Source organism: Stomoxys calcitrans, chromosome 5, assembly GCF_963082655.1.
Source record: "Stomoxys calcitrans chromosome 5, idStoCalc2.1, whole genome shotgun sequence".
NCBI lineage: Eukaryota > Metazoa > Arthropoda > Insecta > Diptera > Muscidae > Stomoxys > Stomoxys calcitrans.
Window position 1 is genome coordinate 140,222,751 of NC_081556.1, and position 18,739 is coordinate 140,241,489.

The 18,739-nt window shown below is 39.5% G+C and overlaps 1 protein-coding gene across 1 annotated transcript in view; it reads left to right on the forward strand.

The window, feature by feature from the left end:
- LOC106080749 (uncharacterized) overlaps nucleotides 1-18,739 on the forward strand; it is a 412,271-nt gene that overhangs the window by 71,718 nt on the left and 321,814 nt on the right. The window contains exon 2 of the mRNA XM_013242272.2: nucleotides 3,318-3,625. Coding sequence (XP_013097726.2) covers nucleotides 3,318-3,625 — 308 coding nt within the window. The remainder of the gene's footprint in view (nucleotides 1-3,317; nucleotides 3,626-18,739) is intronic.

Sequence of the window (18,739 nt, forward strand, 5' to 3'; positions counted from 1 at the left end):
TTTGATGAAAGTTCATTCTAAGTTTTATTAAAAATGCATTTACTTTCTTTTAAAAAATCCGCAATTACTTTTTGGGCAACCCAATAATTTGTTCTTAGAACTCATTTCAAGGAAAATATTATTAATTATCTCCCTTGGTTGTACATTCGCAAACTCCAAGTGCTTTTTTCGTCCTTATAAGCCCCCCCCCCCCCACAATAGTTGGTATTATTAGATGAGAATTTCCGTTGAAACTATTTATTCATTTGTTGAGTTGATTAATTTTCTTGGAACACCAAGTGATCCAATGGAAATGTTGCTTCATTTGCAATTATGGCTGTGGTCCAAATAATCATCAGTTTGACTTATATCCATTAGTATGGCTTCTTTTTGTTGTTGTTGTTAAGTAGGGCGGTATGGTGGTGATGCGGTGCTCCCCACTTGTCATGGCTGCTTAAGTTCTTTAACTGCTGTGGCTGACATGGATTATGGTGACGACATACGACGAATGAGAAGTACTTGGTCATCTTTGATTCGAAACAATGGCATTTAGCTTATAATTGATGATGACCATCAGAGGGTGTTCGGTTCGTGGGGTGGGTTCAATTCAAGAAGTCTTTTAAAGAAGAACTACAACCGAAACAAATGATACAGAATGTGACAAAAACAAAGCCAGAGGGGAGAGAACGAAAATAGCACAAAGCCACTAAAAACTATGGCCACAGATGAATGGCGGAGAAAAAAGCGAACATCTGGTGTACGTGACCAAGTGTGGTGTTAAACCGTAGCTGTCTTTGGCATTAGTTCAGAATAGCCACCATTTTACACAGTGACTTGGCAAAAGTTGGAAGAAAAAAAAAAGAATAAACTTCAACGAAATTTGCCTTAAATTTAAGTTAAGAATTTACTACGTATAGAAGTTGAACTGCAATCTTTCATGTTTCATGTTTCTGCTAAAAAAATTTATCTCTGCATTTCACTTTGCTGCTGCAAATCACTGTAAAGTATGTTCACATTGTTGCCTGCAACCAAGCTGAAAAAGTAGAAATAATTATACCAAGACCACATACAGGCCTCTGTAACAGACAACGCTTCAGTTTCATTAATCACAGAAAGTTCCTGGAAAATATAATGGAAAAAAGAGACGATTTTTTTCAATGAGCTTGATTACACTTGCAACGAAGGAGATTACATTAAAGCAGCACATTGTAAATTGAAAAGAAAACTAAGAGGGTGCTCTCTAGTTTGGGTTGCAGAGAGCAGCAAGGTGCAGAGAATGAAGAAAGCACCTAGTGATAGATTTCCACAAAAATATGAAAGACTGGGATAAGGAAAGGCAAACAAGTGCACTGAGCTATAATGCAGCAGTAGTGGTGCAGGGTATGCAAAAACAGAGATAAGTTCGGACAGGCATGTTTATGGACAAATAGCCTGAAAAACAGCAGCAACGAATGCACAGGCAAACAGTAGAAACTGGAAGACAGATGTTGGGAACGGCAGGCGCATTGACAGAGAACAGAAAGACTGAGTGATAGAAGGACAGAGAGACGGACGGATGGATGGACACAAGGGCGGATGGACGGACAGACAGACGTACCAGTAGATATACAGAAAGACTTGCAGATGCACAGATGGACAGATAATAAGAAAAGGCGAAACTCGGGCAAAGTCGACTATAACCACTGAGCCTACCTAAATCTAACCTATGTCTAAATCTAATCAGACATTCATTTTGTATTCATATTGAATGGAATCTTGCAGGATTTTCTCACAATGTGCCACCTAAACTGTAGCTACTGCAATCTTTAAAGCGTTTATCCTCTAAAAGATGAATATAGGAGAAATATGTCAATGTAGACCGAATAGGGACACCTCATGCTACACCTTTTGGAGATACGACCAAAATTGTGGCTTCTGCGGTCTGAAAAGGCCATATCGGATGAAAGTTATATATGGGAGTTATATCTAAAACTGTACCGATTTTGATGAAAATCTATTCACGTCTTGGGACAACAAATAAAACATCTCACGCTCAATTTGGTTAAGATCGGACAAAAGATGTGACTTCTTCAGACCCTTTATCGGGAGATCGGTCTATATGGCAGCTATTTCTAAACATGGACCGATCTAATCCATATTTAGGTCAGATATCGGGAGGCTTAAAACAAATCACTGTTGCAAATTTCAGCGAAATCGGAAATTTTATGGGCATTAGGCCCTTTATCGGAAAATCGGTCTATATAGCTGCTATATCCAAATATGGTCCAATTTGGCCCTTCAAGAACTTAACCGGCGTATGATAGGGGGTATATTCATTTAGTCAATCCGTTTGCAACACATCGAAATATCAATTTCCGACACTACAGAGTATATATATTTCGGATCGCCGTAAAATTCTACGATGATTTAACGATGTCCATGTGTCTGTCAGTCTATCCGTCAGTCCGTCCGTCTGTTGTAATCACTCTGCAGGCTTCAAAAATTGAGATATTGAGCTGAAATTTGGCACAGATACGTCTTTTTGATGCACGCTGGTTAAGTTCTTGAACGGGCCAAATCGGATCATATTTGGACATAGCTGCTATATAGACCGATTTTCTGATAAAGGGTCTAATGCCCCTAAAAACTTTATTTTTTATCCGATTTCGCCGAAATTTCAAACAATGAATAGTTTAAGGCTTCCCGACAACTAACTTAAATATGGTTTAGATCGGACAATATTAAGATATAGCTACCATATAGGCCGATCTCCCGATAAAGGGTCTGAAGCCAATAAAATCTTCATTTATTACTCGATTTCGCTGAAATTTGAAACAGTGAGTAGGCTTAGGCCTCCCATTATCCGATCTAAATATGGTTTTGATCGGACTATATTTAGATATAGCTGCCATATAGACCGATCGGCCGATAAGTGGACTGAAGCCCATAAAACCTTTATTTATTACCCGATTTCGCTGAAATTTGAAACAGTGAGTTTTTCTGAGCCTCACAATATCCGACCTTAATATGGTTCAGATCGGTTTATAATTGGATATATCTACAAAATTGAATAGTGACCTATATATTAGACCACTCAATGTCCATGACGAATTTGGGTGCTTAAGTTATCCAATTTTTACCGGATTGTGACGAAATGGGGTTGACATATATACCCGAGGTTGTGGGTATCCAAAGTTCGGCTCGGCCGAACTAAATGCCTTTTTACTTGTTTTCGTCTCTTGCCTTAAATTCGCTTAAGTTAAACTCCTCACATTAAATTAATTTTCTTTCCTGCTTACCCTGTCACATGTCGCAAATGCTGAACTTAAAATTTTTTTTCGCTCTCTTCTCTGTTACAGAATTTTTAAAATGACTTCATCAGCAACTCAGGCAGAAATAAATCTACTCCATGCATCCGTGTTGTCCATGGTCGAATTCGATGATGACATTTTTGCTGCTGGCCATTGTTTCGATTGGAACGAGCACCCATCGCAGGCGGGACTTTTTTGTCCGTTTGCCTATCGATTGCCACCACCCGATTTGGGTGCCATATTGGCCAAAGATTTAGCCATGGAATATCATTATTTGGGCAATACATCAGAATGGTTTTTTCAGGCGCGTAAAAATGCTGAAAAAGTGATAGCCAGAAATGAGCAGTACTTAAAAGGTGAGTGCGACGAACGCAGTAAAATTGGAAATGAGAAAGAAATTCCATAAAAATTCAAAATGCACAGCGAACAGAAAAAGTTATTGAAAATCAATTTTGTTGGTGTTTACCAGCAAAATTCCATAAAAATGCGTTGGCTTTATAGTCATTATGAATATAAACTTGCAGTGTAAGATATTAAATTTGCCGAAATTGATGTTCTTTTTTATTTAGTGAGAATAATGCAGGAAAAAAATATAATTTCGATGCATAAATATTGGGTTGCCAAAAAGTAATTGCGGATTTTTCATATATTCGGCGTTGACAAATTTTTTCACAGCTTGTGACTCTGTAATTGCATTCTTTCTTCTGTCAGTTATCAGCTGTAGCTTTTAGCTTGCTTTAGAAAAAAAGTGTAAAAAAAGTATATTTGATTAAAGTCCATTCTAACTTTTATTAAAAATGCATTTACTTTTCTTTAAAAAATCCGCAATTACTTTTTGGGCAACCCAGTAAATGAATGGTTGGGTGAATTATTAAGCATTTGTATACTTTTTATGTGCATCATACTGGCACTACGTTTGGAATCCATCGAAATATACATTTGTGACCCTACAAAGTATCGTTGAAAAATTCAAACTTCGTATGTCTGTCCGTCCATTTGTCTGTTTATTTGTGTGTCGTTTGTTTGTCCGTCTGTCTTTATGTCCGCCTGTCAGTCTGTCCATCTTTCTGTCCGTCAGTCTGTCCGTCCGTCAGTTCTTTTGTCTTTCTATTTGACCGTCTCTCTGTCCTTTTGTCTTTCTGCTTGTCCGTCTGTCTGTCCGTCTGTCTGCCCGTCTGTCTGTCCGTCTGTCTGTCCGTCTGTCTGTCTGTCTGTCTGTCCGTCTGTCAGTCTGTCTGCCCGCCTGTCTGTCCGTCTTTCTGTCCGTCTTTCTGTCCATCTTTCCGTCCACCTGTCCGTCCGTCTGTCTGTCCGTCCGTCTGTCTGTTTGTCCGTCTGTCCGTCTGTCTGTCTGCCCGGCTGTCTGTCCGTCCGTCTGTCTGTCCGTCTGTCTGTCTGTCCGCTGTCTGTTCGTCTGTCTGTCCGTCTGTCTGTCCGCCTGTCTGTCTGTCTGTCCGTCTGTATGTCTATCCGTCTGTATGCCCATCTTTCTCTCCGTCTGCCTGTACGTCTGTCTGTCTGTCTGTCTGTCCGTCTGTCTGTCTGTCCGTCTGTCTGTCCGTCTGTCTGTTCGTCTGTCTGTCCGTCTGTCTGTCTGCCCGTCTGTCCGACCTATGATATCGATGTCGTCGGCATAGGCGAGTAGCATGTTTCTCTTCTGATTAGTGTGCCATAATAATCTTCTCCAGCAGGATATTAAGGACATCACACGATAGGCTGTCTCCTTGTCTGAAACCTCGTTTGGTATTAAATGATTCGGAGAGATTCTTTCCTATTCTTGCTGAGGAACGCAGATCAGCAAGTGTCATCCTGCAGAGTCTTATTAATTTTGCAGTGATATCAAACTCAGACATGGCTTGAAATACCTTTGAACGCAAAAGAGTATCGAAGGCGGCTTTGTAGTCAACAAAGAGATGGTAGGTGTTGATTTGTCCTTCTCGGGTCTTTTCCAGGATTTGGCGCAGTGTGAATATCCGGTCCAGGGTGGATTGATAGCGCCCAATTATCTCATTGACTTTAGGTTTTTATCTTTCACGCAGTACGCCCTAGAGTATCTTGTATGCAATGGGGAGGAGACTTATTCCTCTGTGGTTGGCACATTCCGTCTTGTCTCCTTTCTAGTGTACCGGAAATAGTATGCTGAGATTCCAATCATCGGGTATGCGTTTTTCAAGCCATATTGGGCAGATAAGCTGATGCATATGCCTTATCAGCATGTCGAGTCCGGTATTTAATAGTTCAGCGGGTAACCCGTCGGCTCCTGCTTCCTTGTTGTTCTTTAGTTGGGTCACTGCTACTTGGACCTCATTCTGACTAGGAGGTAAACATTCCAGACCATCATCACAGATTGGTTCTGCGGTATCCTCTTCGCCGCCAACATCGGACACTAGCAGTTGGGTAAAATGTTCTTTCCCTACCCTCAGCATGTTATTTGTGTCAGTTACCAGATTTCCTTTTTTGTCTCTGCAGGAGGATGTGTCTGCACCAAAGCCATCGGTTTGATGTTTAATTCTTTGGTTGAATTTCCCAACTTCATTCTGACTCCTGTACAACTCAATTCGCACACACACACGTCTTTTCATTTCCTTTTTCTTTCTGCGGAATAGACGTTTCACCTCGCTCCTTTTCTCCCGATACCACTCCTTCATTTGGCGCGTTGCTACTAAATGCAGGGTTGTTCAGTATGCAGCATTTTTGGCTTCAGTAGCATCTCGACACTCTTGGTCGTACCATGGGTTTATTGAAGAAGGCTTCTGGTACCCAAGTACGGATTTCGCGGCATTTTCCATGGAGTGGGCAATAGTTTTTACCCATATCCATGCGAATTTAAGACCAATTTTGACCAAATATCGTCATAGTTGTTATGGCCAGTTATGGCATACTCTAAGTTTCAAACTTTCGATCCATTGCGGTCGAACGTGGTACATTCTTACTTGCTTTTCACCCATTTGCTTCTTCAGTATCCAAAGTCCAATTTATTTTTCAGTGAATGGCCAAAAATTCAAACATTTATTGTGGTTATTAAAAACAATCCTCATACCAATCATGAGAATTTCATTGGAAAATTTCGCTCAACATTCGTTTTAAAACAAAAACACCAATAGCCCATACATTGTTGATATTCAATACACTTTTGTACCATCGCTGCAAATTTATTGAAATGAAATTGTAATCGCATGATGGCCATGGAGATGGAATGCTAAGGGAAAAAATGCAAGGTTTTTGATTGTGCCCAAGATAAAATTTCTGGTTTTTATTTCAATGGAATTGTTGTGGTGATTTAGACAATAAAAGCCACCGAGCAAAAGTGTTCGTCATTGTTTTATTTTTTTTTTTTTTTTAGGTATTTCTGGTAATTTTTCTATGTTTTCCGAAAACATTTCTAGCAATTAGATGTTGTTTCCACAGGCGAAAATATGTTTTATTTCAATTGTTTTTCCACATCCTTGCTGAGATACAATGGAAAAAGTTCGCATTCGTGAAATATCAGGGTGTGGAAAATAAATTGTGGTTGTTTTCGATGTTTTACCCAAAGGCTATTAAAAAACCAGTAAGGAAAGGCAAAAGTCGGGCGGAGACGACTATATAATACCCTACACCACTGAGTCTAGATATACATATAAGGGACCATTATCTAAATTTGTATAGATTTTAATAAAACATTGCATACTTATTGGGGCGTCATAAAAAACGTCTGGTGGTACATTTTCTAAAGATCGGACTAAAATTGTGGCTATTACAACTTTATTACACAAACCACCGAAGGATGGGGGTATATTAATTTTGTTATTCAGTTTGCAACACATCGAAATATGCATTTTCGACCTTATAAAGTACATATATTCTTGATCAGCGAAAAAATCTAAGACGATCGAGCCATGTCCGTCCGTCTGTCTGCTGAATTCACGCTATAGTCCTTAAAAATAGAGATATTGAGCTGAAACTTTGCACAGATTCTTTTTTTGTCCAAAAACAGGTTAAGTTTGAAGATGGGCTATATCGGACTATATCTTGATATAGCCCCCATATAGACTGATCCGCCGATTTAGGGTCTCAGGCCCATAAATGCAATATTTATAATCCGATTTTACTGAAATTTGGAACAGTGAGTTATCTAAGGCCCTTGCATATCTTTTTTAAGTTGGCCCTGATCGGTTCAGATTGAATAGAGCTGCCATATAGACCGATCTCTCGACTTAAAGTCTTGGGCCAATAAAATTCGCATTTATTGCCCAATTTTGCCAAAATTTGTGACAGAGAGTTGTGTTAGGCCCCTTGATATATTTTTGCAGTTGGACCAAGATCGGTCCAGATTTGGATATAGCTGCCATAGAGACCGATCTCTCGTGTAAAGGTTTTGGGCGCATTTATTGTTCGATGTCGCGAAAATTTGGAATAGTGAGTTAAATTAGGCCCCTTGCCATCTTTCTGCGATTCCGATTTAGGTCTTAGGCCCATAAAGGCCACATTTATTATCCGATTTTGCTGAAATTTGGAATAGTGAGTTGTGTTAGGACGTTCGATCTGGACCGATTTGTGCGATATTGTAGAAGTATGTCAAGGGGCTTAATTTAACTCACTGTCTCAATTTATGAGCTCTTTTATAGGTCCAAAACCTTAAATCGAGAAATCGGTCTATATGGCAGCTATATCCAAATCTAAAGCGATCAGGGCCGAATCGAAGAAAGATGTCGAAGGGCCTAAGACAACTCACTGTCGCAAATTTCAACAAAATCGGATAATAAATGTGGCTTTTATGGGCCTAAGACCCGAAATCGGCGGACCGGTCTATATGGCAGCTATAATTAAATCTGAACCGATCTACCCCAAATTAACGAAGGAAGCCGAAGGGCCTAACACAACTCACTGTCTTAAATTTCAGCTAAATCGGATAATAAATGTGGCTTTTATGAGCCTAAGACCCTAAATCGGACGATCGGCCTATATGGCAGCTATATCCAAATCTGGACCGATCTAGCCCAAATTAACGAAGGATGTCGAAGGGCCTAACACAAATCACTGTCCTAAATTTCAACTAAATCGGATAATAAATGTGGCTTTAATGGGCCTAAAAGCCTAAATCCGTGGATCGGTCTATATGAGGGTTATATCAAGATATAGTCCGATATAGCATATCTTCGAACTTAACCTGCTTATGAACAAAAAATAAATCTGTGAAATCACTGGAGCGTGATTTCAACAGGCAGACGGGCGGACGACGGACAGACGGACGGAAGGAGAAACGGACGGACGGACCGACGGACAAACGGACGGACATACAGACGGACGGACGGGCGGACAGACAGACATACAGACAGACGGACGGACAGCCGGACAGACGGACGGATAGACAGACGGACGGATAGACAGACGGACGAAAAGACAAATGGAGTGATGTACAGACGGTCGGACAAACGGACGGACGGACAGACGGACGGACAAACGGACGGACGGACAGACGGACGGACGGACAGACGGACGGACAGACGAACGGACAGAGGGACGGACAGACAGACGGACAGACAGACAGACGGACAGACAGACAGACGGACGGATAGACGGACGGACAGACGGACGGACAGACGGACGGACAGACGGGCGGACAGACGGACTGACAGACGGACGGACAGACGGATGGATAGACGGACAGACGGACGGACAGACGGACGAACAGACGGACTGACAGACGGACGAACAGACGGACTGACAGACGGACGAACAGACGGACTGACAGACGGACTGACAGACGGACGGACAGACGGATGGACAGACGGACGGACGGACAGACGGACTGACAGACGGATGGACAGACGGACGGACAGACGGATGAACATGACTATATCGTCTTATCCCCATCCTTCGGTGGTGGGAATAATGAATACACCCCCGTTCTTTGGAGGTGGTTTAAGATCCAAACTTTTTTTCTCCACCTAAATTCCATCAGTTAACTAAAATAAGATAGTTAAATATTTTTCCCAAAACATTCCCTTGATCTTCACTTCAAATTGCATTTCCAAAACTACCTTTATTAGCTTTATTAGTTCACTCAAATCATTCCCCCACCCCTTACTTTTACCTCTAAAGTTTATTTGGCACATCAGCTCATTCTTGTAAATGGGAGGCTTTAACTTTTCAAAAGGTGGCTGTTTTATGGTCATACCATAAAGGCAGAGAATCTTGGCAGACGCATAAACAACAGCAAACGTGTGCCGGTTCGTTCTGTGTGTGCTTGTGTTTGTGTAGTGCGCCAAACCGCAATTTCGTGCCGTTGAAGGAAACGCTTTCCATTTATGCCCGTTGCGGAAATTGGTCTATGCATTAGTATTCATGAGGTATCGTTAAAAGTAAATAAATTTGCGGGAATTGTAACGAACCACCACACGGGCTCTACTTCCTCTGGGAGTGGCTACCTCCTTGCCCCGGCCGCGCTCAGTCTTGGGGCAGTTCTTTCCCTTCAGAAGTAGACTCGGTTTCGCAAACATAAAAGTAAAATAAGGTAGCTCTTGAAAAGGAAAAGATAGAGGTAGAAAATGAAGTAAGGAAATAGAAAAGGGAGAAATAGGAAGATGATGTTATTACTACAGGATGCAGTTATTGATCTCGTAACTGCTCAGCTTCCCACCCTACCATGCTGAATTCCAAGTTCTTTCAGCCCTTAAATAACCTCCTCTATGTAAGCTCTAAACTTTTTAACAGCTAGAACTACAGCTAAGCATTCTAGCTCTGTAATGGTATAGTTTCGCTGAGCTTTATTCAACTTCTGAGACATGTAAGCTATGGGTCTTTCATTACCATCGCCATCCTCTTGAGCCAAAACTGCACCAACACCAACCGTACTTGCATCACATTGCAATATAAACGGCTTAGCAAAGTTGGGGTGGACCAAAACTGGTGCTCGACACAATTTGGATTTTAACAAATCAAAAGATTTTTGAGCATTATCGTTCCATTTAAAAGACCTCTTTTTCGACAGTAACTCAGTTAGTGGAAAGGTGAGAGTAGAAAAATCAGCAATAAAACGTCGGTACCAACCAGTCATTCCTAAAAACTGACGTAATGAGCGTAGCGAAGTTGGAGTTGGAAAATTTAGGATAGCTCCTACTTTTTCTGGGTCGACACTCAGTGAACCTTCTCCCACAAGGTATCCTAAATACTTTACATGTCTTATGGCAAAAACACTCTTCTTGACATTTATGGTAAGTCCAGCCTTTCGAAATTGTAAGGCTACTTCTTGAAGGTGCTGCACATGTTCGTCAAAACTTTCAGACAATATTAATAAATCGTCTAAATAAACGAAAACATGAGATTTCATGTTATACGGAATGACTAGATCCATGAGACGGCACATTGTTTGGGGTGCGTTGCACAACCCGAATGGCATTCTAGTGAACTGGTACAATGGCCGGTTGGGAATGGTGAATGCAGTTTTGGGCTTAGATGACTCATCCAACTTTATTTGCCAAAATGCATCTTTAAGGTCCACCTTGGAGATGAACTGAACGGATGGCAACCTAGACAAAATTCCTTCAATATTTGGGATGGGATATGAATCCTTAATTGTAACTGAGTTAAGCTTTCTGCTATCTACGCAGAACCGAACTTTGTCAGGCTTAACAATTAGTACCCCAGGTGATGACCATGGTGACTGGGGACATTCTTCGATAACACCCAGTGACAACATCCTGTCAATTTCCGTGCACAAGATCTTTTCTCTCGCCGGTGAGATGGGGTAATATCTCTGTTTAATTGGTTTCGAATCCCCAGTATCGATTGAATGCTCAACTAAATGTGTACAACCCAATCCTTCGCGCTCAGAACTCGGAAACATTTCGGTCACCACGTTTAATTTCTTTTTCTGCTCCGAAGACAGCTCTATGAATTCATCTGAATCGTTATTATGAAGTTCTCCAATCTCACCAATCATGGATATCGAAATGTTAAACTTCTTCCAAAAGTCCATCCCACATATAATGTCTTGCCTTATTGATTCTATTACTAAAAACTCAAATTTGTAATCATCATTTTGAAATTTAAAATCAACGTTAACTATACCAGATATACTTTGGTTCTGACCATCTGCTGTCTTAACGTTTCCATGGGCTTTCTTGAATCCTGGTAACTGTTGCACCTTATGACACAAATCACCCCCAATAACGCTCTTATTAGCCCCGCTGTCTAATAAAGCAAAGTATAGTTTATTGTCGATGGTAATAGGGATATATGGTCTAGTATCATTCTCCTTTGTAGTTATAGATGCGATGGTAAATTTTCTAAATGATTTCAATCTTTTCCAATATGTTTGTATACGCTTAGAATTTCGTCTCAGTCTTGCATTTCTATAGTAAATTTGTGTAGGTCCGGTTGTTATAAGTCTGAGTAAATTATCTTCTCTCTCGTCTGGGTCTTGTGTTGGTTGTGAATTCGAATAGGGAGATATGTTCCCTATTTCCTTGGATATGGTGACGGATGTCCACTCTTCTTTTGAGGGACACCCCTCTGGACATTTCCCGACTCCCTGCATTTAGGACAAGTAGGCCGATAAGTATTAATTAAACCACAACCATAGCAGAAAATTGTTCTGTCCTTCATACAAGATTTATATGAATGGCCGCTTTCATGACAATTCCAACATAAAACTTCTCGGTGGACTTCCATCACATCTCCTTGCTCGGAATCGTCGCTGCCCTGAAGATCTTCATTACCAACTTCAGCTATTTGGCCTTTATCACGATATCGGCCCCATTTATTTGCTGCTTGAAGCTCTGTGACAAACTTTTCGTGTCTCCTAACCGATTTCCGAAGCTGTGAAACACTAGAAACTTCTAAATGAAGCAATTCATGTCTTATCTCTGACCTAAGGTTGCGAATCATTGTTTCACACAGTTCCTCATCTGTCATGGGCACCCGAAGTCGATCAGCTATAGACATTATGGAGTCATAGAATTCATCAAAGGTCTCATTGTGTCTCTGCCTCCTGCGTCGGATATCGTCCTTTAGATCGAAATCGTTGAACGAATCCTTGTACTGAGTCTTCAATGATGCACACAAACCTGACCATTCAACAGCATCATTCTGCCGATGGTATCTCCAATACCATTCCAATGCCTTGTGCTCAAACAGAATATGAATATATTTGCATAATAATTCATAATTACCATTTAGAGTATTAGTGGTCATAATATTCACCCTATAGATAAATTCTTCGACTGGTATATCCTTATTATAACCTGAGAAAGATAACTTCCAATTACGGATTGTATTCATAATCTTCTCAGGACTATCTTGTAATGTGTCCAAGCCTGTATTTCTGACTGATCCAGATCTTATCATTGGATTCATATTCTCATTAGGTACTGTAGCACTTCTGTTCAAATCCAACCCCTGAACTAATCTCTCGAGTTCATTTGCAATAGAGGACGAAATTTCATCACGCATTTCAGAAATAGATTCTGAAACCAATAAACGGATTCTTCTTTCATTTCTTCTCACGTCACTAGCAGATGGTGCCCTAGCACGATCTGTCTGCGAATTCCTACTCCTGCTCCTACCTCTATTTTCCTCTTCAGGAGGGGCAGCATTATCATCTATCACGTTAGAAGCATTCGGTTGTGCTTCAATATTAGCACTTCTGTCCCTACTTCGTGTTACAGGCATTTTGTATGTGTGTAAGTTTCTGATTCGGATTTAAGATATAGCCTTAACTGACAAAATGTAACCAGCGCAAAAAAAAAAAAAATTAAAAAAAAATTGACTTTTATATAATGGCAAAACTTATTCAGTTGCTACTCGGAAGAAGGTACTTTAAAGTAGAGGTGTTAAGTTGCAGTAACATCATCATAAGTAATAGGAATATTGCATATCAAACTACAGGGTACGTTTCCAGCTTAAAACCAGAAAGCATAAATCCACTATAATTTGAAAAATGCAGTTAAAAATATTCTTGAACCATTGTAGTGGCAACAAAACGATATGAAACCATCCTATAAAGTCCAGACTACAATAGTACAAAAATGCGAAGGTAGATTCGAAAGTAAAAAGAAAGATTTCTTTAAACTATTGCAGCGGTAAATAAACGATCTGAACCAATTAATAAAGTCCACCACAATTGCTTAAAGAAATTTTGATAGCAAAGAAAGAAAGAGAAAAAAGATATAGATTAAGATAGAGAATCCTATAAAAGTAATATGGTACGAAATTCGCAACAGCAAAAGTTGAAAGTCTCAAATTCTTTTAAAAGATTTAAGTTTTAAAAGGAAAATAAATATAAGGGACCAGCATTAAGGTGTCAAATTACTGTTTAACCAAAAATCTAGGATAGCCAGATAACGGCCAGTTGCGGCCCCACGTTGGGCGCCATTTAATTTATGTAACGAACCACCACACGGGCTCTACTTCCTCTGGGAGTGGCTACCTCCTTGCCCCGGCCGCGCTCAGTCTTGGGGCAGTTCTTTCCCTTCAGAAGTAGACTCGGTTTCGCAAACATAAAAGTAAAATAAGGTAGCTCTTGAAAAGGAAAAGATAGAGGTAGAAAATGAAGTAAGGAAATAGAAAAGGGAGAAATAGGAAGATGATGTTATTACTACAGGATGCAGTTATTGATCTCGTAACTGCTCAGCTTCCCACCCTACCATGCTGAATTCCAAGTTCTTTCAGCCCTTAAATAACCTCCTCTACTTAAAGACCATCACCTTTCACAAATGAACGGATAATGCTTAGAAATTCATTACAATATATATTTAAAATTAATCGAAACAATAGTAAAAAGTGATGCTATCAATCATATTAAGATAAGAGGAAATATTAATTGCAAATTTAATAATAAAAAAAAAACTAGTAATAATTATTTTAAATGTTAAACAAAAAAAAAAAATTAAAACAATTAATAAATGAGCAGAAGAAATCTTTTTGATTTCTATGATTTTTTAAAGTGTACTAGTTGTAGGTATTTGAGCATATGCAAACTAAATCGCGAATGTAAAAATAAAATAAGGACTCACCCATTAATTCAACGTTGTCATCAGGCCTGTTGTCTGGGAGTTATTCATTGTTTTGGCAGCTGAAATTCTTTCTTTTTTTTTTTTTTAAATTTAGTTTGCTGAGCTCACGGTTTGTATAAAATGTTGTTAAATTATTTCGATAGCTAATTCATTAAGTAGAATTTTTAAATTAGGGTTTCTTCCATTTAAAAGACAGTATTTGGTTGCAAAATATTGTTAAATTGATGGAGAACATCCTTATGTGATATTGGCTTCAATGAATGCCCTCCTTAAATAGTCGCCATTTGATGGGGAATTCCCGCTTTAGCGGCAATTCCAAATAGATTTACTAATCAGATTTACTATTTTTGTTGCGTCCGGTTATACAAATTTTCCAAAGTCCAGTTAAAATTATATCGTCAAATCCTTGTGTAGTTTCGTAGAGATTCTTCTAGATTTCCTTTTAAAATTTTCAGTGGTAGGTAAAATATTGCCTCACAAAAATCCTTTAGAATCTTCTTGAACGATGTGGAACACGGCGATTTTCCACAAAAACTGAAAGCCAAAGCTTCTTTTCTAACGCGCTATTTGACAAAATTGAAAAAATCTTAGAATTTTCTTCGTTTTAAATGAAAAATTCAAATAAAATTTTAAACAAAAATTAATTATTTTCTGTCCTTTCCGAACAACGTCTTGACAGTTCAAAGTTTCAAATAAAAAATCAATCGAAAATTAGTTGTTTGAGTATAAAAGAATTTAGAAATCTCTAGTTTACATTCCAAAGCCTCTGTGAGTCTAACAAAAAAAAACTTTTCATGCAGTATAAATTTCCTCATCCAAATTGTTAAAATTTATCAGTCACAGAATACCAAATCGATTTCGCCAAGTCTATGGTCGGTCGTTTTGCCATAATGGCCAACGTTCCAAAAGTGATGAACTTCAGACGTAGCGTTCTAGCTTTTTTTTATTGCTGCAGGTCTGGGAAGGAGTGTGTGTGTGAGAGAGAGAGAGAGAGAGAGTGTAATAAAATATAAGGAATTTAACAAATGAATCAAATTGGTGTAATTGGAATGTTAGGGGTTGGGGGATTTTTTTTTATTTTTGTTGAAGTTTTGCAGAAATAATGAATAGTAATGGGAAGTGGTCAATCTTGATAAAATGTTTTCGTTTTTTTTTTTGCAAAGAATTCTATTTTGGTTTGCTTTTGAACATGATATATGGCGAAGCAGTATAATTAATTAATTGACTTGGGATTTTGTTATACCCTCGACCATAGAAAGGGAGATATATTCATTTAGTCATTCCGTTTGTAACACATCGAAATATCCATTTCCGACCCTACATAGTATTTATATTTCGGATCGTTGTAAAATTTGCAAGACGATTTATGTTCATGTGTCTGCCCGTCTGTGTGTCCGTCAGTTGAAGTCACACTTCAGTCTTTAAAAATTGAGATATTGAGTTAAAATTTTGCACAAACTCGTATTTCTTCTATACGCTGGTTAAATTCTTGAATGGACCACGTCGGACTACATTTGGATATAGCTGCCATATAGACCGATCTAGAGGCTTTGGGTCTTAAGCCTATAAGAGGCGATTACCCGATTTCGCTGAAATTTTGCATAGTGAGTTTCGTTAGGCTCGCTGATATCCGACGCAAAAATGGTTCAGATCGGAATATATTCGGATATAGCTGCCATATAGACCGATCTCCCGATAAAGGGTCTGAAGGACATAAAAGCTTTATTTATAACCCTATTTCGCTGAAATTTAAGACAGTGGGTTATTTCAAGCCTCCTGACATCTGTCCCAAATATGGTTCAGATCAGACTTTATTTAGATATAGCTGCCATATAAACCGATCTGCCGATAAAGGGTCCGAAGCCCATAAAGGCTTTATTTTTTATCCGATTTCGCTGAAATTTGAAATCGAACTTCAACAGTGACTTATATTTATTGGACCATTCAATGCCCGCGAAGAATTTGGGTGCATAAGTTATCCAATTTTCACCAGATTGTGGCGAAAGGGGGTTTACATATATACTCGAGGTGGTGGGTATCCAAAGTTCGGCCCGGACGAACTTAAAGCCTCTTTACTTGTTATACCCTCCACCATAAGATGGGGGGTATACTAATTTCGTCATTCTGATTGTAACTACTCGAAATATTCGTCTGAGACCCCATAAAGTATATATATTCTTGATCGTCGCGACATTTTATGTCGATATAGCCATGTCCGTCCGTCTGTCCGTCCGTCCGTCCGTCCGTCCGTCTGTCTGTCGAAAGCACGCTAACTTACGAAAGAGTAAAGCTAGCCGCTTGAAATTTTGCACAAATACTTCTTATTAGTGTAGGTCGGTTGGTATTGTAAATGGGACATATCGGTCCATGTTTTGATATAGCTGCCATATAAACCGATCTTGGGTCTTGACTTCTTGAGCCTCTAGAGGGCGCAATTCTTATCCGATTGGAATGAAATATTGCACGACGTGTTTTTTTATTATAACCAACAACTGTGCAATGTATGGTTCAAATCGGTCCATGTTTTGATATAGCTGCCATATAAACCGATCTTGGGTCTTGACTTCTTGAGCCTCTAGAGTGCGCAATTCTTATCCGATTGGAATGAAATTTTGCACCACGTGTTTTGTTACGATATGCAACAACTGTGCCAAGTATGGTTCAAATCGGTCCATAACCTTATATAGCTGTCATATAAACCGATCTTGGTTCTTGAATTCTTGAGCCTCTAGAGGGCGCAATTCTTATCCGATTTGCCTGAAATTTTGTACGACGGATTCTCTCATGACCATTAACATACCTGTTTATTATGGTCTGAATTGGTCTATAGGCCGATACAGCTCCCATATAAATCGATCTCTCTATTTTACTTCTTGAGCCCACAAAGGGCGCAATTCTTATTCGAATTGGCTGACATTTTACACAGGTCTCCAACATATAATTTAATTGTGGTCCAAACCGGACCATATCTTAATATCGCTCTAATAGCAGAGCAAATCATTTCTTATAACCTTTTTTTTGCCTAAGAAGAGATGCCGGGAAAAGAACTCGACAAATGCGATCCATGGTGGAGGGTATATAAGATTCGGCCCGGCCGAACTTAGCACGCTTTTACTTGTTTTTATTTTATTTAATTTTTATACCCTCCACCATAAGATGGGGGGTATACTAATTTCGTCATTCTGTTTGTAACTACTCGAAATATTCGTCTGAGACCCCATAAAGTATATATATTCTTGATCGTCGCGACATTTTATGTCGATCTAGCCATGTCCGTCCGTCTGTCCGTCATTCCGTCCGTCCGTCTGTCTGTCGAAAGCACTCTAACTTCCGAAGGAGTAAAGCTAGCCACTTGAAATTTTGCAAAAATATTTCTTATAAGTGTAGGTCGGTTGGTATTGTAAATAGGCCATATCGGTCCATGTTTAGATATAGCTGCCATATAAACCGGTCTTGGGTCTTGACTTCTTGAGCCTCTAGAGTGCACAATTCTTTTTCAATTGGAATGAAATTTTTCACAACGTGTGTTGTTATGATATCCAACAACCTTGCCAAGTATGGCTTAAATCGGCCCATGTTTTGATATAGCTGCCATATAAACCGATCTTGGGTCTTGACTTCTTGAGCCTCTAGAATGTGCAATTCTTATCCGATTGGAATGAAATTTTGCACGACGTGTTTTGTTATGAGATCCAACAACTATGCCAAGTATGGTTCAAATCGGTTTATAACCTGATATAGCTGCCATATCAACCGATCTTGGGTCTTGACTTCTTGAGCCTCTAGAGTGAGCAATTCTTATCCGATTGGAATGAAATTTTGCACGACGTAGTTTGTTATGATATCCAATAAATGTGCCAAGTATGGCTCAAATCGGTTTATAACCTGATATAGCTGCCATATCAACCGATCTTGGGTCTTGACTTCTTGAGCCTCTAGAGTGTGCAATTATTATCCGATTGGAATGAAATTTTGAACGACGGATTCTCTCATGACCATCAACATACGTGTTTATTATGGTCTGAATCGGTCTATAGCCCGATACAGCTCCCATATAAAACGATCTCTCTATTTTACTTCTTGAGCCCTCAAAGGGCGCAATCCTTATTCGAATTGGCTGACATTTTACGCAGGTCTCCAACATGTTATAATATAATAATGACAGAGCAAATCTTTTCTTATATCCTGTTTTGCCTAAGAAGATATGCCGGGAAAAGAACTCGGCAAATGCGATCCATGGTGGAGGGTATATAAGATTCGGCCCGGCCGAACTTAGCACGCTTTTACTTTTTTTTGAATCAACCAACACTCAAGGTATATTTAAGGAAAGGGGGGGGGAGGGGGTAAGGAAAGGGGGGTAAGAAAAGGGGGTAAGAAAGGGGGGGTAAGAAAAGTGGGTAAGGAAAGGTGGGTAAGCAAAGGGGGTAAGGAAAGGGGGGTAAGGAAAGGGGGGTAAGGAAAGGGGGGTAAGGA